Source organism: Acomys russatus, chromosome 6 (genome assembly GCF_903995435.1).
Source record: "Acomys russatus chromosome 6, mAcoRus1.1, whole genome shotgun sequence".
Lineage (NCBI taxonomy): Eukaryota > Metazoa > Chordata > Mammalia > Rodentia > Muridae > Acomys > Acomys russatus.
The window spans coordinates 85,468,815-85,488,069 of record NC_067142.1 but is presented as its reverse complement, the minus strand read 5'-3'; the positions used below and the strand labels follow the sequence as shown (position 1 = coordinate 85,488,069).

Genomic DNA, 19,255 nt, shown 5'->3' with positions numbered 1-19,255 from the left:
GCAAGACGGTGGCTGAGCACGTAGCTCTAGGAACTGACTGATGGAGCAGAAGCTGCCCCAGGAGTCGTCAAACTGGCAAATGATTGGTTTTTATGTGGGTTTTAAAGGTACTAAAATTAGAGTATCTCAGAATCTGCCCAGCATAGTGCTTACAGCTTAAAAATAAATCATAGTCTCTGTGTATCAGTCATTGAGGAACTAGCTGGTTAAAGGGAACTACTGACTTAATAATTTACTGTATTGATTAATAATTTAGAAAGAATAATTCTACAACAGATTCCAATCAATAATCCAATAAAATCTATCAACTGCGGTGGTTTGAATATGAGTGACCCCCCAATAAGCTAGTATGTTTGAATGTTTGGTCCCCAGTTAATGGAGGTGTGGCCTTGGTGGAGGAGGAGTGCCACTGGGGGTGTTTTGCCTATATGTATAAACATGTACTTGCAATGCATGCAGAGGCCACAAGAAGACCTTGGATCACCTGACAGTAAAGGCTGTGAGCTGCCATATAGGGGCTGAGAACTGAACCAGGGTCCTCTGAAAGAGCAGCCAGTGTTCTTAGCTGATAAGCCATCTCCCCAGCCCCATACACTGTTTTCTAAACAACATACATCTCAGGTTCTCGTGTTGGGATGTCTTGTCTGGTTGACTGTGTAGGTAATCTCTTAGACATTTTTTTCCCACCTGGCTTCCCCTCTCTTAAACATTTTTAAGACTAAACTTTTTGGGTTTTATTTGATTGTTGAAACACAGTCTTGCTTTTCAACATTGTCTGTCCCGTCACTCACTATGCAGACCTGGCTGCCTTGGAATTCACTATGTACGATTTCAAACTGGGAGTGACTATCTTGTTCTGCCTCCCAGGTCCTGTGGTTACAGGGTGAGTTATCCCTCCTGGCATTTAAGACTGCTAAACTTCTAAGAATACCTAACACTAGACTGTCAAATTGATTAGAACAGAGCAACTGCTGTTGCTAAGAAACAAGAGATGCTGCAGTGAGCTCTGTCATTCAGGACCAGTGCAGCTGGCACTGCTGCTACCACAGGAACTGTGAGCTCTTTCTCTTCACCATCTCCAGCTCCTAAATCTAAGCATGTGTCTGACTGGAGGGCCTAATAAGTGAGATGCTATTCTTGAAAGATGAGCTAGAGTTTTTTGCTTCCACATTTATGAGGAGGGGCTCATAAGGGCCCCACCACACAGGACTAGAATACAGCTCAACCAGAGAGCAGCAACACAGCAGAAATAAGACCTTTTGTTCAAGTCTCAGCACCAAGGGAGTCCAGTATGGCGGCTCACACCTGTAATCCCAACACAAACAAACAAAAAAGTCTCAGCACCAAAGAAATAAATCAAGTACACCCACAGAATGGAAAGCCACCAACAAGCCACAGCTTAGCAGACGGATGACAACAATAGATTCACTTCATATTTAGAAAGCAGAAGTAGAAATGGCAGGCAACTTATGACGTCACTAATAAATATCCCTTGCCAAAATTTCAGAAACCAGTGCAAAAGAACATGCTGACATACAATAACACAGACTGCACATGAGAAAACACTGGTTTAGAACAAATAAGAATTCCTGAGACGATCAACAATTTCCCCTGTAAATTAGAAGAATGAACGGCAATCACATGAAAATGAGGTTGTGGTTTCAGTGTGGATCTCTGGTTGGTTTGCCTATTTTCACCTGGACCACTTCCAATCAGCTGAGGGAAGAAGCCCTGGCCTGATGAAAACAATGTACATAGGGAAGGCTATAAGCTCATTAGCCTAATATGTGAGAGGCAGCCTGCAGTAATGTCTCCTGGGCCCAGAAATCCCCATGTGTATCACACTGTTCTGTTCTGGTTTATACAGTGTATCTCTTTGCCCTTGAGGTTCATCTGTAAATCACTCACCAGCCATCTATTTATTTCTTACACATAGGTATTTTTATATCAACTCTTCTTATAAAAAAGGATGTATTAACTTTTCCCCTCCCAACTGCAACCTTTTAAGTATTTCCATTTTTAACTATGTGCATGTAGAGGTGGGGGAGGTGTTACAGGCAGTCATGGTTTGGGATGTGAGTGCTGAGAACTGAACTCTGGTCCCACCCAAGAGTCCTGCAGCCTCTCAGAGGCCACACCACCACGACAGCCCCAGCAACTTTTGAAATGCATAAATCTCATCCCATCATTGTGTGTCTATGTGCACATGAGCATGTGTGCGAATGCAGAGACAGGATTACCACAGGAGTCAGTTCTCTTCTTCCACCGTGGATGCCAAGGGTCAGTCAGGCAGTCAGGCTTGCACAGCAAGCCACTTTACCTGGTAAGCCATCTCACTGGCTCACAACTGCACACTTTTAGAGATTAAATCTAGATTTCCTTTTTCTGTGCCCCATATTCTGATCACTGTTCTACATGGGACAAGATCAGCTACAGTAGAGTGATAAAAAGATCTGTGAGAAGAAAAATTTTATACACTATTTAAAAAATAAAGTTCCTATTATAACTTTTTATTTCAGAGGCAAAAAGATGTGTAACGTGTTAAGAGTAAAAACCAAAATAACAGCTAAATATCAATTTTTTGATTAATGAATGTGTATACCCAATTCAGATGTAACATTTTTTATATCGAAAAAAAAGTGAAGACTTTTTAAAGAATCTAACAATGAGGAGGATATGGCTCAATTAGCACAGCGCTCGGCACTGAATAAACCAGGTGTGGTGCACACCTGTCACACGACTTGAGAAGTTGGAGAATGAGGATAAAAAGTTGAAAGTCACCATACGCCTTTAATCCTAGCACTCAGGAGGCAGAGGCAGGTGGATCAATGTGAGTTCTAGGCAGTCTGGTCTACAGAGTGAGTTCTAGGACAGCCAGGATACACAGAGAAACTGTCTTAAAAAACCAAAGAACCAACAACAACAAAAAGGCTTAAAGTCATCCTTGGCTTTAAGGAGTTCCAGACCAACCTGGTCTTGATGAGACCTTCCTGTAAAAAGTGTCAAACTTCTACCTGTCGCAACCCCACCCAAACATTAGCTATTCTTTCCGAAGTCCCTAAAGACTCAACAGACATGTTCAAGAAACCTTGAGGGCAGATCCTTGGTTTCTATCCAGTCTCCAGAGCTTATACACCGGCTACAGTTGACAAGAAGCATACAACGGCTGTAAAAATCTCTTAAGTGTACGGAACAAAGGTTCCACAATAACACCGGTTATGGATAACGGTCTGCCCTGTCTGGCAACGAAGACGTTCCTCTTCAGCACTTAATAAATGCATCTTCTGCATACTACTGTCACTTAATATTTGCAATACTACTGCCAGCTCGGACATACTGTGCACACTCTGCAGACAAATCGAAACTGGATGGTAACGTCTCTTTCCACAATCACATCAGCAGAATTGGAACTCAACTCCTAACCCCAAAATCTCCTCTCTTAGCTACCTGTACAAGGAAGCTAACTCGTGGAACTTGTCGGCAGAGAATGAGCGCCCCAGCCATGCTCTTCGGATGGTCTCGGCCATGTGTAACCTGTTTTAGAACTCGAAGCTGACAGCCCACAAGACAAATCGTTATGAAACATGAAATCATTTGGCTGTCTGGATGGAAGATTTCATCTTCACTGAACGTTTTAAAACATAAAGTCAAAATTCAGTATTTTTAGGAGTTATCTCGTTTACGGTTTGGGGAGTAGGGAGACTGTGCCCCCCAGTGGTCAAAGCGTCCGGGCTAGCGCGGGCCTCTAGCACAGCTGGGTAAGGCCAACCCAGCAGCAGCCCCGCCAGCGCCCGCGGCGGCGCTTCCCGCCCCGCACCTCGGCGCATGCGCCTTCCTTGGCTCCGGCTGTCGCCACAAGGTGGCGCCACTTCCCCCTTAGGCGCTTCGCCCGCTCCCCTCCTTCCAGTACCTTTGTCCAGTTCCATAAGAGCAGAGTTAGCGTCCAGCTCCTGTTCGCCATAGCCGGCATCGGCCAGGAAAGACTTGCTTGAGTTTGACGCCATGGCCCGGATAGTCACTCGACTCGCCTAGTCACAACGATTGCAAACTCTTGCCCAGCACCGCCATCTTCGCCCGCCGCGGTCTCGCGGATTTTTTTTCCCTCCGCGCGCCGCCAGGCAGTGCGCGCATGCGCCCCGGTCGCCCCGCGGTTCGCCGGCGCCTCGGTGGGGCCCCCGCGCAGGCGCTCAGGGAGCTCCCGAACCCTGGGTTCCCGCGGCCCGGCGGGAAGGGGGCGGGGCCTAGGAGGGGGAAGGGCCTCCGAGGCGCCGGGACGCCGCGGCGGGAGCCAATCGGAGGGCGTGACGTCAGTTTGGCGCGGAGTTTGGCGGCCGGGGCTTACGGTGGCGGGAGTCGGAGGCAAAGCCGCGCCGCGTCGTGGAGGGCGCGAACGGCGGCTCCTGCGGAACTCCGGGGCGATCTTCTCGGCGTTTCCCTCAGCTTGAGCCTTCCCTGTCGGGCCCAGATGCTCTTCAACTCGGTGGTCCGCCAGCCCCAGCTCGGCGCCCTGCGGAGCGGTGAGTAACGGTCCTAACGGCGCTCGGCGCGGCGGGAACCTCCTCCCCCCAGGCGCTCCACCTTGGATGGCTGCCGACCCTGGGCCTCCAGATCTCCCGCGTAATTGGGAATCCGGGTGAGCGAGGGCCGCCGAAGAGGGTCGCCCCCGGCCTCCCTCCGGTCCCTGCTCGCCGTAGTCGAGCGTGTGAAGTCGGAACGGAGGCCGAAGCTGGGACGTTGGAGTCGAGCGGCGCCCGGGGACCCCCGGCTGCTTACGTCAGTTTCGCGCGTTAACTAGCGAAAGCATGCCTGTGTGGTTGGGGGCGGGGGACGCGCCGTCCTTGCAGAGCCCTAGCGATCCCTGCAGGGTTGTTGATGAGGACCTCCTCGGTCAGGGGGAGAAGGCACAGCATCTGCTTTCAGGGCGCCCAAGCCCCCTCCCCCATCCCTGCGGAGTCTGAGAAGTTCTAAGTTACAGGCTAAAAGATGCCCATAGCCGCTCCCACGAGGTGACCACGGGTAGTACATCGAAGGGTATTGTTCCAGATGTTTTTTTTTTTTTTTGATGGCCCGAGGTATATTCAGAAATGGGATTAATTTTTTTTTTCACTTCACGGTGGAATTCGGCCATATTCTCATGATAGCATATAGCAAGCTGGCTCGTTTCCTACAGTTCGCTAGGCAGTCTTACAGAACATAGTCAGGGACGTGACTATGTTTATGTGTCCTTAAGTTAGATCTTTGGAGAGTAGGCCTGAGAACACAATGTTGAGAAGATGGTAAAAACGCCTTAACGCCCTGCTCCCTTCTAGAAGTTTGTGTTCGTACCCTCTCCTTGGGACTGCTGTAGTTACACTCTGCCTCTTTTTCTTTCCAAGAACTTTGCACAAGTAACTTCGTCCCCTGTGTTAGGAATGGCCGCCGTACACGATGGTTGGGAGCTGTCTTTGGAGCTAAGCACCTGAGATTCAATTCCACCTCTTTTATTAATGTGCCCAAGGAAGGCTGTTGAAACTTGCTATGTGATACATTTTCTGTCCATCTGTCCACCTTTCAGCCTGTCTTTCTTCCTCTTTACAGATACTTGGTCAGTGATAGGCATTGAAATCCATTTCTTGTTACCTCCTGAAATCTGTGAGTCTCCTTTCCCCTCCAGGAATGCTGGGCCACTCTTGGTCACTTCAGCACACGCCTGAGGATAATTACAGCCACTTGCAGGGATTCTACTGCTGCCTAAACACGGCCAGTCCCTATATTTTAGGTTAATTTCTATAAAAGCTGTGTGGGCTGACCTTCAGACAGTCAAGCACGCAAGCATCTTATGTTGTAATGCCCCAGACTGAGTTGGCTTTCCCCCCAAAATCTGCTCTCTGCTTTGGGGAGTGACGTTACTTTAAACTGGATATCCCCAGCCCAAACCGAGAGTCGCTCAAGACTCCATATCTTCATTGCATGTTCGAACGTTCCCTTAGGCTGCTTGTCTAGGTCTCCGCTTCATTCCCACGGACCCCCACACACTGCGTCTGCTCCATTTTCTCTCACACTTCACTAGACTTCCCTGATGTTTTACTCCCTGGAGTGTAACAAGCCTCCAAAATGTGCATCTAAACATTTTTAGAATAAGCTTAAGCATGCAACGATATAATTTCTAGCCTTATTAAGACTGTTAGCATCTTGAAATTAAAAATGTTATCATAACCTTTTAAATACATCTGACAAGCTGGGCGTGGTGGCTCACGCCTTTAGTCCCAGCGCTCTGGAGGCAGAGGCAGGTTGATTGCTGTGAGTTCAAGGCCAGCCTGGTCTACAAAGCAAGTCTCGGAGCCAAGGCTACACAGAGAAACCCTGTCTCGAAAAACCAAAATAAATAAATCTGATAGTACAAACAGTCACTGTAGCAACTTGGTAGTCATGGTCTCTATTTTTTAAAATGTGAGCAAACACATTAACTGTTGGGTGTTCTACATGGTTGCCTTTTCTTTTGAATTTATTTCGCTTTTTTTTTTCCTGCCCCAAATTTATCCCATGGTAATTTAATGTATCCTTGAAAAATTCTTACCACCGTGTCATGCCCTGTCAAAAACATGCCAAGTGCTGCGGAATGCCTGTGAGTCCTGAAGGCTTTCCTTGGGCTGAATTATCACCACAGCTATTAATAGTGGGCAATTGTTAGAAGCTGAATAACTTTTTATAATGTTTTAAGCAAAATTTTTATGAATTTTAAGAAATGGATTTAGGTACATGGTGTCTTATGTTCTGTTTGTCTTATAATTAGGACCTCACTAATTTTTTATTTTTATTTAAAAATATGTAATGGAAACAAGTATGTCTTTCGGCAATGCAAGATGTAAGACGGGGACATGAGAATACCTTCCTTTTGTAAAAGAAGAAAGGAGGTGATGAAGATGGTAGGAAGGGGAGCACTCAACCTCAGGCAGCAGCTTTGGAAGTAATACCATGTGGGAGTTGTTGGCTGTCAGGGTGTTGAGTCTCTGAAAATGTGAAGCCTTGGTTATTTGTGAGCACGGGCCTTAAGCTGTCTATTGAGGAAAGATGGACTGTTCCTCAGTTGGAGCCTGGAAAGCAATGCAGGTTCATATTCACAGCACAGTAAGAATCCACGTGTCTTGTGGGGAGCTGCAGAAAGAACGGGGTAACTAGGGAGCGCTCAGTGAGTCACTTTAATTCTTAAATATTAGTTGTGGGTGTAAAGAGGCAGAGTTGAGCAATAGCTTAATTGTGAAAATATCCAGGGCATATTGTATCTTCAGTTTTACTTACTGATTCCTCTTTGCATCCATCTGATGTAATTTGACTTTAAAAATTCCACATCATACATGTATGCATCTTTTGAGATGTGGCCGTTTGTTTTCAAATTTACTTTTTTTAGATGAGTGTTTGTGAACCTAATGTTCGTTTAGTGGTCTTTCACAGACTACTTACAGTGATATTTAATACTGAAATTATGGAACAGTGTCCCCATGAGCAATTTTAAATCTAGATTAATTTCTTTTTCTCCTTTCTTCGCATTCCTTCTCAAACTAGATTTGGTGGAGGTTCTGTTGGGCTAAAGTGTCTTCTCTGTCCAAGAGCGGCTGCCTTTCTTTGTCACTTCCTTTCTTCTATTTTGCAAAAGGAAGGCATTGTCTCCAGATATATAAACCTTTGGCTGCCCTACAGATTTGTAAATAAACAAGAATGTAAGAATTGGTATGCCCTAAGATGTTGGTTTGCTTAACGTTTGCAGTGCTCTCGATTACTTAGATCTGATCCTTAGCGGTTACTTATTGAGTGAATGTTTCTCTTTCTGAATAAACAAAAATTTAAGTTGTTCTCTAAAACCTCTCTGACCTTATTTCTTAGTGACAGGTACGTACCACTTTTAGGTTATTTTTGTATATGTTAAAAGCAAAATGAACTTTTATTTGTCTGATACAGTTGTTCTCTCAGAGGATTACTACCTCTGTCTGCTAACCTAGGCCTAGAATGTTCTCACCCTCTGAGACTTACTGCTTAATGAGCTCGCCCTTATTCTTTCTGAGCTCTGGGCTGGCTGGTTCAACTCTGCTGTTCTAGCTTGAACTCCTCTCCCAGCTGATTGAGTCAGTCTGGCTTCTCTCGGCCTCGCCTTGGCCTCAAACTAAGTCAGCAATCTGCTCTAATCTCCTGGCTCCTCATTCTCTGGCTTCTTCTGTCTTCACCTGTGCCTGGCTTGTTCTCAGATTCAGCCTCTCCTGGGAAAACTGCCTCCTCCCCCTATTTGCCTGTTAAGTAGCTCCCCTTTCCTCTCTCTTCTCCTGAGAGCTGGGTGCATCCTATTCTGCCAGATCTCCCTCTGGTTTGTCTTTTTTTCTGCTATTGACTTGTACATCACTTTCAAACACAGGTGCTTCCTTCTCCAAACTAACTGTGCCTTTGTTTGTGGTTAAAGGTGTGTTCCACCACGCCTGGACCTAAGCTTTTCTTTACCCGAAACTTGCACTATACCAGGCTGGCCTTGAACTCAGATCTGCTTGCTTTTGTCTCCTGGATTAAAGGTGTGTTTGTATTCTAGCAGGATCACATAGACCTAGAAGGTCTTTGGCTATGATCTCTTGCCAGAGCAGCCATGTTCTGAATTAAAATTCTTCTATAGTTAAGATACTATGACTGGGTTCCGGTTAGAATTTTAGGATCCTAGAATTTCAGCACTCTTAGGAAGGTGGAAGTTAGATATTAGTGAATGTGTCACTCACTCAACACGAAGGCTGATGCAGTAACCCTTTGAATGCTGATTATATATGCTTTGCTTTACTGTTTGAGGCAAGGTTTCTCTGTGAAACCCTGGCTCTCCTGGAACTTGCTCAGATTAAAAGCGTGGGCCACCATGCCGGGTTTGCATGTATGTAATGATTGCTATATACTTGAAAGTTTCTCATAGAGATTCCCAAAGCAAGCTTTTCATGGAAGGGGGGTAACAGTTTAATTGGTAATGCTTTAGGCTGTTTGTTTGCTAGAAGAGGCAGAGTTCTTTATGTACAAGGGCACTAGTGCTGATCATAATCACTAATTTTCTATATTTAAGATGGTAAAACCAAGTTGGATGTGGTAGGACACATCCTTTAGTCCCAGCACTTGGGAGTTAGAGGTAGTTCTCTGAGTTCAAGGCTACAGAGTGAGTTCCAGGACAGCCAAAGCCACCTGAACATAATGAGACTTTGTCTCAAAAAATATTTGTATGGGCTGGGTGTGGTGGCACACGCCTTTAATCCCAGCACTAGGGAGGCAGAGGCAGGCGATCGCTGTGAGTTCGAGGACAGCCCGTTCTACAATGCGAGTCCAGGACAGCAAAGGCTACACAGAGAGACCCTGTCTCGAAAAACCATATGTATGGCATAACCCAAGCAGCCTCAACAATTGGGGGTGTTTTTATTTCTTTCTTAGAACTGCTTAAGAAAATACCAGAAATGTCTGGGTAGTGGTGGCTGCAGGCCTTTAATCTTGGCAGACGGATCTCCAACTTTGAGGCCAGCCTGGTATACAGAGTGAATTCTGGGACAGCCAAGGAGACCCTGTCTCAAAACAAAAAAAGAAAAGAAAATACCAAACATGGTATTCTGGAGAGCCATAGATAGCAGTTCGTTAAATATGTAAAGTTCTGTACAAACAATTATTTAGCCAGGAATGGCAGCTCATAACTTTGATCCCTATCGCTTGGACGGGGCAGAAGCAGGATCAAAAGACAACAAAACTGAAGGTACTTATCTGTAGATCAGTGGGAAATGCTAAAGCACAATGTTCCGCTTTGACTCCTGAAGGGCGTGTCTTGTTTTAGGGAGGTCCTCACGTTACCCTCTGCAGTCCCTTTTACGAGGCTATCAGTGCAGCTGCAATGACGAGCACACGTCGTACGGAGACGCGGGCGTCCCTGTCCCTCCCTTTGGGTGCACCTTCTGCACTGGTAAGGAAATGGCTGCGCTGAGCGTAACAACTGTATTTCCTACTTAGAGGGAAAATGCACTTTGAAAGAAAAATTACTTGGATGTTAAGATCATTCTTATAACTGTTCTCTCATGATTTACAAGATACATTGTTTCTTAAAATCATTATTATGTATACAGTGCTCTGCCTGCATGTGCACTGGCTGGCCAGAAGAGGGCATCAGATCTCATTACAGATGGTTGTGAGCCACCATGTGGTTGCTGGGAATTGAACTTAGGAGCTCTGGAGGAGCAGTCAGTGCTCTTAACCTGAGCCATCTCTCCAGTACAGGTATATGTTTTTTTAATGAAGTTTTTTAGCAATCATTTTTAAAATGTGAATAGAAAGAGAAGTTCTTTCCTCCAGTCTTACAGTTTAATTGAGGAAAGGTTATAAAAGAGAAGTTTAAAACCAACAGATTCCACCTGCTGGTGGTCTGTATCATGCTTTTGTCGCCATTGGCCAGTACAACTCTTGACTTGGTCAACTTGGAGTTTCTGAAGACTATTTTGGTGGTTTTGAGTCAATTTTTCATTTAATGTGTATGGTGTTTTACTTGTGTGTATGCCTGTCTACCACAGAGTCCAGCCTTTGAGTCTAGGGAACTGGAGTTACAGACAGTTGTGAACTGTCATGTGGGTGTGGGACTCAAACGCCAGTCCTCTGTAAGAGCAGCAAATATTCTTGACCTGTGAGCCATCTCTCCAGCCCCGTCTTGGGTCATTTAACCCTTCTGTGCTCAGTGGAAAATCCTAGTGTGTTCTTTGTTTATTCTCAGCTCCCAGCATGGAGCACATCTTAGCGGTTGCTAACGAAGAAGGCTTCGTCAGACTCTATAACACAGAGTCACAGGCTAGCAAGAAGACATGCTTCAAGGGTAAGTGTCGTCCTTAACACTTCAGTTCAGAAAGCCTTTGGTAAATTACTCTGAATACAAACACAGTGAGCGGCATTATGTCCATGATCCAGCTTGGTTGGAATAAGGTACGTAGCCATGTGCATAGTGAGAACAGAGAGAGGTGAGGCCCTCCACAGGAAAAGGAGTCAGTGAATGCCACAAAGTAAAGTCAGACCTACGTCGTTTCCTTGTTAGGACCTTGTGAAGGTTTTGGCCTACAGAATGTTTCAAGAAGAGCCTATTTTAGAGACTACTTCTGATACTCAAAAAATTATTTTATTTATTTGGGAATGGGGACTCTGGGTAAATGCATGTTCACAAGTATATGTGAGTGCCGAGCCCAGATTGGGGTGTCTCCCTAAGTCATGCTCTGCCTTAACTTTTTGAGGCAAAGTCTCTCATTGAATTTACTATACTTGGACGTAGTATTTATTCGGGTGTTCGGCATGTGAACCCAGGGCTTCTTGTTTGTGCAGCAAGTACTTTACCCACTCAGCTAGCTCTCCAGCCCTCATTTAACTTTAGATGCCAGCGCTCGCAGATGTTGTGGACATGTGTGGTATCTGACTCCCTAACGCTCGTTGGCTCGTTGCCAGAGTACTAGCCACTGTCTTATAATCAAAACTTCCAAGGTGTCTTGATTTCAGTGCTGTGAAGAGACACCATGACCATAGCAAGTCTTATAAGGTAAACACTTCATTGGGCCCGCCTCACAGTGTCAGAGGGTTAGTCCATTATGGTGGGAAGCTTGGCAGTGTGCGGGCAGACATGGTGTTAGAGGAGCCCAGAGTAGACTGTGCCACACTAGGCATATAGGAGACCACAAAGCCCGTCCCACAGTGACACACTTCCTCCAACAAGGCCACACCTGCTAGTAGTGCCATTCCCTATGGGCCAAGTATTCACACACATGAGTCTGGGGTCATTGCTATTCAAACCACCACACAAGGTGTTTAATGTCACGTCTACATTTTCTTTGCTTAGAGTGGATGGCTCACTGGAATGCTGTCTTTGACCTGGCCTGGGTCCCTGGTGAACTTAAACTTGTAAGTGACTTCCTTTTATCAGGTCTGGGTAGGTGCTGATAAAGGGTTTCTTTGTTAAAATTTCCTATGTTATTCTTCGAAGGTTACAGCAGCAGGTGATCAAACAGCCAAATTCTGGGATGTAAAAGTTGGTGAGCTGATGGGAACATGCAAAGGCCACCAGTGCAGCCTCAAGTCCGTAGCTTTTTCCAAGTTTCAGAAAGGTAGGTTTGTGTTCATCATTTTATCTCTTTGGTGGTGGGGATACCGTTCTGTGTGTGTTTCTGTCTTTGGTGGTGGGGATGCCGTGCTGTGTGTGTGTGTGTGTGTGTCTGTGGTGGTGGGGATGCCGTGCTGTGTGTGTGTGTGTGTGTGTGTCTGGTGGTGGGGATGCCGTGCTGTGTGTGTGTGTGTGTGTGTGTCTGTGGTGGTGGGGATGCCGTGCTGTGGTGTGTGTGTGGTGTGTGTCTGTGGTGGTGGGGAATGCCCGTGCTGTGTGTGTTTGTGTATTGGTGGTGGGATGCCGTGCGGTGTGTGTGTGTGTGTCTGTGGTGGGGGATGGCCGTGCTGTGTGTGTGTTGTGTGTTGTGTGTCTGGTGTGGGATGGCCGTGCTTGTGTGTGTGTGTGTGTGTGTCTGTGGTGGTGGGGATGCCGTGCTGTGTGTGTTTGTGTATTTGGTGGTGGGGATGCCGTGCTGTGTGTGTGTGTGTGTCTGTGGTGGTGGGGATGCCGTGCTGTGTGTGTGTGTGTGTGTGTATTGGGTGGTGGGGGATGGTGTGTGTGTGTGTGTGTGTGTGTGTGTGTCTGGTGGTGGGGATGCCGTGCTGTGTGTGTGTGTGTGTGTGTGTCTGTGGTGGTGGGGATGCCGTGCTGTGTGTGTGTGTGTGTGTGTCTGTGGTGGTGGGGATGCCGTGCTGTGTGTGTGTGTGTGTCTGTGGTGGTGGGGATGAGTGTGTGTGTGTGTGTGTGTGTGTGTGTCGTGGTGGTGGGGATGTGTGTGTGTGTGTGTGTGTGTGTTGTGTGGGGATGAGTGGCTGTGTGTGTGTGTGCGTGTGTCTGTGGTGGTGGGGATGCCGTGTGTGTGTGTGTCTGTGTGTGTGTTGTGGTGGTGGGGATGCCGTGCTGTGTGTGTGTGTGTGTGTGTCTGTGGTGGTGGGGATGCCGTGCTGTGTGTGTGTCTGTGTGTGTCTGTGGTGGTGGGGATGCCGTGCTGTGTGTGTGTGTGCGTGTGTCTGTGGTGGTGGGGATGCCGTGCTGTGTGTGTGTCTGTGTGTGTGTGTGTGGTGGGGATGCCGTGCTGTGTGTGTGTGTGTGTGTGTGTCTGTGGTGGGGATGCCGTGCTGTGTGTGTGTGTGTGTGTGTCTGTGGTGGGGATGCCGTGCTGTGTGTGTGTGTGTGTGTGTCTGTGGTGGTGGGGATGCCGTGCTGTGTGTGTGTGTGTGTGTGTCTGTGGTGGGGATGCCGTGCTGTGTGTGTGTGTGTGTGTGTGTCTGTGGTGGGGATGCCGTGCTGTGTGTGTGTGTGTGTGTGTGTGTCTGTGGTGGTGGGGATGCCGTGCTGTGTGTGTGTGTGTGTGTGTCTGTGGTGGTGGGGATGCCGTGCTGTGTGTGTGTGTGTGTGTGTGTTGGGGATGGTGTGGTGTGTGTGTTGTGTGTGTCTGTGGTGGTGGGGATGCCGTGCTGTGTGTGTGTCTGTGTGTGTCTGGTTGGTGGGGATGCCGTGATGTGTGTGTGTGTGTGCGTGTGTCTGTGGTGGTGGGGATGAGTGTGTGTGTGTGTGTGTGTGTGTCTGTGGTGGTGGGGATGCCGTGTGTGTGTGTGTGTGTGCGTGTGTGTGTGGTGGTGGGATGCCGTGTGTGTGTGTGTGTGTGCTGTGTGTGTGTGTGTGTGTGGTGGTGGGGATGGTGTGTGTGTGTGTGTGTGTGGTGTCTGTGGTGGTGGGGATGCCGTGCTGTGTGTGTGTGCGTGTGTCTGGGTGGTGGGGATGCCGTGCTGTGTGTGTGTGTGCGTGTGTCTGTGGTGGGGATGCCGTGCTGTGTGTGTGTGTGCGTGTGTCTGTGGTGGTGGGGATGCCGTGTGTGTGTGTGTGTGTGTGTGTCTGGTGGTGGGGATGCCGTGCTGTGTGTGTGTGTGTGTGTGTCTGTGGTGGTGGGGATGCCGTGCTGTGTGCGTGTGTGTCTGTGGTGGTGGGGATGCCGTGCTGTGTGTGTGTGTGTGTGTGTCTGTGGTGGTGGGGATGCCGTGCTGTGTGGTGTGTGTGGTGTTGTGTCTGGTGGTGGGGATGCCGTGCTGTGTGTGTGTGTGTGTGTGTCTGTGGTGGTGGGGATGCCGTGCTGTGTGCGTGTGTGTCTGTGGTGGTGGGGATGCCGTGCTGTGTGTGTGTGTGTGTGTGTCTGTGGTGGTGGGGATGCCGTGCTGTGTGTGTGTGTGTGTGTGTGTCTGGTGGTGGGGATGCCGTGCTGTGTGTGTGTGTGTGTGTCTGTGGTGGGGATGCCGTGCTGTGTGTGTGTGTGTGTGTGTCTGTGGTGGTGGGGATGCCGTGCTGTGTGTGTGTGTGTGTGTGTGTCTGGTGGTGGGGATGCCGTGCTGTGTGTGTGTGTGTGTGTGTCTGTGGTGGTGGGGATGCCGTGCTGTGTGTGTGTGTGCGTGTGTCTGTGGTGGTGGGGATGCCGTGCTGTGTGTGTCTGTGGTGGTGGGGATGCCGTGCTGTGTGTGTGTGTGTATTTGGTGGTGGGGATGCCGTGCTGTGTGTGTGTGTGTCTGTGGTGGTGGGGATGCCGTGCTGTGTGTGTGTGTGTGTCTGTGGTGGGGGGATGCCGTGCTGTGTGTGTCTGTGTCTGTGTCTGTGGTGGTGGGGATGCCGTGCTGTGTGTGTCTGTGTCTTTGGCCTCTCCAAGTTGTTCCTTTACCCACTAGGTGGTAGAGACATTATCATAACTGAACATCTTGATGAAGTTAAGTTAGTTAAGGCCATTTAATTGATTTTTATTACTGTTTTTAATGTGTGTGGGTCTTCTGCCTGCATATATGTTTGTGTATTGCATGTGTGCAGTGCCTGCCAAGGCCAGATGAAGGCAGTGCGTCCCTGGAACAAAAGTTAGGAAGGGTGTGAGCCACCATGAGGGTGCTGGGACCCCAACCAGGCCCTCAGGAAAATCAGTGCTCTTAACCTCTGCACCATCTCTCCAGCCCCGTGTTCATCCTTAGGTCATTATCTCCAGCTTGTCCTGGGAAGTTAATGATTTAGGGCAACTTTGGTTTTTATCTGAAACCTTTGAAGATGAGTTAGTACGGTTGCCAACTTTGAGGCAGGGTCTCACTACTGTAGCCTTGCAGACCTTACTTTGCAAAGCAGGCTAGCCTTAAACTCACTGAGATTCATCTGCTTCTGCCTCCAGGTGCTGGGACTAAAAGCAGATGCCACTACAGTTGGCAAAAATGCCCAGTTTTTATAAGGAATAGCTGCGTTTATTCACACAAATTCTCGGGAATATTAAACTAAGCTATTGAATTGGCTTAGACTATTTTGGCAAAGCTAAATTTTTATTTGTTTGTTTTCCTGAGACAGGGCCTCTGATTACCCAAAAACTGAGAGAGAAAGTAGACTGACCAGGGCAGCCGACTGGCCCTGGCCCTGAGAGAAGCTTGAGCAGAGGGGGGAGGGCAGGAGGAGAGCACAGCTGCAGCAGCAGGGCTGTAATGCAGCTGGGGTGGGCACAAAATAGTGACTGACTTGCATTTTGAGCAGCTTTGGGTCTCTGTAAATAGTTTCCATCTGCTGCAAAAAGAAGCTGCTTTGATGAGGACTGAGCCCTACTTTTACCTGGCTGGTGCACTAAGGGTAAACTGTTCAAACCATATTATATACCCTAAAATGTGCTTATTTAAACATTAGTTTTCAGTTTACTCAGAGTTGTGCAGTAATTAATACAGGAGAACAGTGGTTCTGTCAATTCACTTGGTAGCTAACCCCAATCATGTCATCCCAAAACAGCTCTCTTCCATTCCAGTCTCTTTCCTGGTTTTGCTGTCTCAAAATGAAGGTGGCAGGTTTTTCTGTTGGCATTAAAACAGTCTTGACTTGACTTAGTTGTTGACTCCTACAAAATGTTATATTTTTATTCAGTATCCACAAAGCTCTCAAGTAGTTGTTTTGGTTATTTTATATTATAGTTTTGTTCAGTTTGTAATTGTTACAGTTGAATTGCTCACTCTTCATATAGAAAACAGAATTTCTTTTTAAATTTTTTTAAAATGTGCATATTTTGCAGTGGCCTTGTGTGTGCTAAGCGAGTACTGAGCCACTGAAGGCATATACCTAGCTTTCCCTTTTACCAAAAAAATAAAACATTACAAATAAATGGAAGGTCTGCACAAGTCGGCTCTGAGGCCCTTTTCCATGCCCAGAGCCAGCACTTTACCTGCTGAGAATACTTTTAGATGTCTTTTCTCTGCCTGTTTTTCATCTGTAAAACAGGAAGAGTGGTGCTTACCTACTAGACTGACCGGACATTTTGAGATAATGTGTGAAAAGCATGTAGAGCAGTATATATCACGTAAGATAGCAAGCTCCTGGGGCTGGAGAGGTGGCCTGAGGGTATGAGCACGCTCTGCTCTTCCAGAGGCCCTGAGCTCAATTCCACCAACTGCATGGTGGCTCAACCATCTATGCTGAGATGTGGTGCCCTGTTCAGGCATGCAGGCACACATGTAGTCAGAATGCTGTATACATAATAAGTAAATAAATCTTTTTTTTTTTAAAACATAGAAAGCTTCCCAGTATGTTAACAATTGCTTGGTGTTACCATTTTCTCACTATAATCTCTATTGCCAAATTCAGTATTTTCAGGGACTGCATTCTCTGGGAAATTTAAATGGAAATGTGTCTTTGACTGGTTTTTGCTGACATCTTGGTTAACTTTTCCCACAGCTGTATTTTGTACAGGTGGGAGAGATGGCAACATTATGATCTGGGACACCAGGTGCAACAAAAAAGGTAAGCTACTTCTGCCTTATTTTTAATAAAGTGTGGAATTGCCCTATGTTTAATAAGATCCTCAAACTAAAATGGGAATGGTGGTTATTCCACCTGGGTGCCAGCAGGGGGCACTAGTTCACACTGCATTTGTGTTCACTGCTCAACTCTCAAGGTAATGATTATTGCAACACTATTCATGCTTTTAATCTCCTCTCTGAATTATAATTTTATTTACATAAATTATTGATAGAATTAAAACTACTAATGCATAGGTTCACTGAATAAAGGTTTGTTTTGGATATTGTTTGTTTTTAATTCTCCTTTTTTGGGCAAGGTGCTTGTCATCAAAGCCTAACTACTTGAGTTCAATTCCCACATGGTAGAAGAGGACAAACTCTCTTAAGTTCTCCGACCTCTGACCTCTGCCACCATGGGATACATTCTCCTCCCTGTTTATATCCCTTCACACTAAGATAAAATTTGCCTTTTAGTTTTAAAGAATCAGATTAAATAAATATAAGCTTGTATTACACCATAGTGGTATTAAGGCAGGTGGTATTGATTTGTTTACCATTAATTTCTGTGTTGATTATAACATATTAAACCATTTTGGGGAGCAATTTTAGTTTCATAGAAACATTAAAGTACAGAGTTCATACATGCTTGACACCTACACGCACAGCCTCCTGGCAGCTCTCTGCATTCAACTGGTAGGCACTGACGCGTGACCACCTCAAATCCATAGTTTGTAGTAGGGTTTCATCTTCATGTTACATGTGCTATGGACACTGACAAACAGAGGGCATGTACCTGCCGTTAGCACATAGAATAGTCTCATTGCCCTGACACAGGGCATGTACCTGCCGTTAGCACATAGAATAGTCTCATCGCCCTAACACAGTCTGTGCGCTGCTGCTCATGCCCATTTCCTCCCTGAGCCTTGCTACCACTGACTGTCTTTTTAGCTGTCTCCATGGTTTTCCAGATTTTCATAATCAGAGTCATAACTTATTTTTAGCACAAAATAAGATTCTGTTGTCCAGATATGCCACATTGTATCCACTCACCCATTAAAGGTTACCTTGGTTGTTTCCAAGTTTTAGCCATTATGAATAAAACTGCTATGAACTATATCTGATTTTCTTTTTGTATGTTATTAATTCCTCATGGGATATTATTATCTTATTTTTTATTGTTTATATACACATGCTACAGCACCCGTGGATATCAGAGGACAACTTACAAGCACCCACTCTCTCATTTGAACATGTGGGTTAGGGTAGCTGAACTCAGGTCATCAGGCTTGGCCACGGCACCTTTACCTACTCAGCCATCTCGTGTAACTGTAGGGTCCTATGTAAAAATGTCCAAATGTTATATTCAGCTTAAAATCAGAAAACACTAAAAATCAGTGTCCTTGGACCTTTTCAGATGGATTTTATAGACAAGTGAATCAAATCAGTGGAGCTCACAATACTGCAGATAAGCAAACGCCTTCAAAACCCAAGAAGAAACACAATTCAAAGGGGCTCGCTCCTTCTGTGGTAAGGTTTGCGAGAAGCGCGTGTGTAAACACTGGGCTTTGTTGTTGTGTTTGCTTGTTCTTGAGACAAGATCTCTGCGTGTGCTTGGGCTGGCCTGGAATACATGACCTTTGTACATCTGTCTATCAAGTGTGGGACTGCAGATGTGTGCCACTGTGCCCGACATTGGTGGACCCTAACAATAGGGGAGAAGCAAATCTCTCTTAAGGAATTTGTTGGTTGTAAAAGAGGGATGTGCTTTCTTAGTATTAAGTTTTGGGGGTGCTTACTAGATTTGGTAGATTGTTCTTTTATAAAATGACTTTATGATTTTTGAGCATACTCATCATGTAAATGTTTAAGCAAAGACTATTAAACAGAAACTACACTGGTAGGCAGGCTAGCCTACGCACTGTAGATCCATACCAACACCTCAGAGCTCCATGGACTTGGGGAAAGGAGCAAGTCACCTTGAGTGACAGAAATCTATTCAGAACATTAAGGGAGCCCTGGTGTTCAGGGCACGGTGGTGTGTTGTGGAGTAAAAGCACATGCATCCTTTAAGCCAGCAGTTCTCAGCCTCTGGGTTAAGACCCCTTGGAGAGTCCTGCACTATCAGATTCCTAACATTATGATTCATAACTAGCAAAATTACAGTTAAGAAATAACAATAAAAATAATTTTATGGTTGGAGGGTCACCACAACATGTAGAACTGTATTAAAGGGACTCAGCATTAGGAAGGTTGAGAACCACTGCTTTAAATCAATGATTTAAAAATAAACCAAGTCATTACTGGCTTCTTTTTTTTTTTTTTTTTAAACAGGGTTTCCTTTTATAACCACTGGAACTCACTCTGTAGATCAGGCTGGTCT

At 46.3% G+C, this 19,255-nt stretch overlaps 2 protein-coding genes across 2 annotated transcripts in view; one reads left to right on the top strand and one right to left on the bottom strand.

The window, feature by feature from the left end:
* Ints7 (integrator complex subunit 7) overlaps positions 1-4,094 on the bottom strand; it is a 48,561-nt gene extending 44,467 nt beyond the window's left edge. Inside the window, exon 1 of the mRNA XM_051148147.1 lies at positions 3,911-4,094. Within this exon, the coding sequence (XP_051004104.1) occupies positions 3,911-4,004 (94 nt within the window). The 5' untranslated portion in view covers positions 4,005-4,094. The remainder of the gene's footprint in view (positions 1-3,910) is intronic.
* A 243-nt stretch (positions 4,095-4,337) lies between these two features.
* Positions 4,338-19,255, top strand: part of Dtl (denticleless E3 ubiquitin protein ligase homolog) — a 39,797-nt gene continuing 24,879 nt past the window's right edge. Inside the window, exons 1-7 of the mRNA XM_051148146.1 lie at positions 4,338-4,517; positions 9,812-9,937; positions 10,736-10,834; positions 11,840-11,901; positions 11,984-12,104; positions 16,811-16,876; positions 18,290-18,402. Of these exons, the coding sequence (XP_051004103.1) occupies positions 4,466-4,517; positions 9,812-9,937; positions 10,736-10,834; positions 11,840-11,901; positions 11,984-12,104; positions 16,811-16,876; positions 18,290-18,402 (639 nt within the window). The 5' untranslated portion in view covers positions 4,338-4,465. The remainder of the gene's footprint in view (positions 4,518-9,811; positions 9,938-10,735; positions 10,835-11,839; positions 11,902-11,983; positions 12,105-16,810; positions 16,877-18,289; positions 18,403-19,255) is intronic.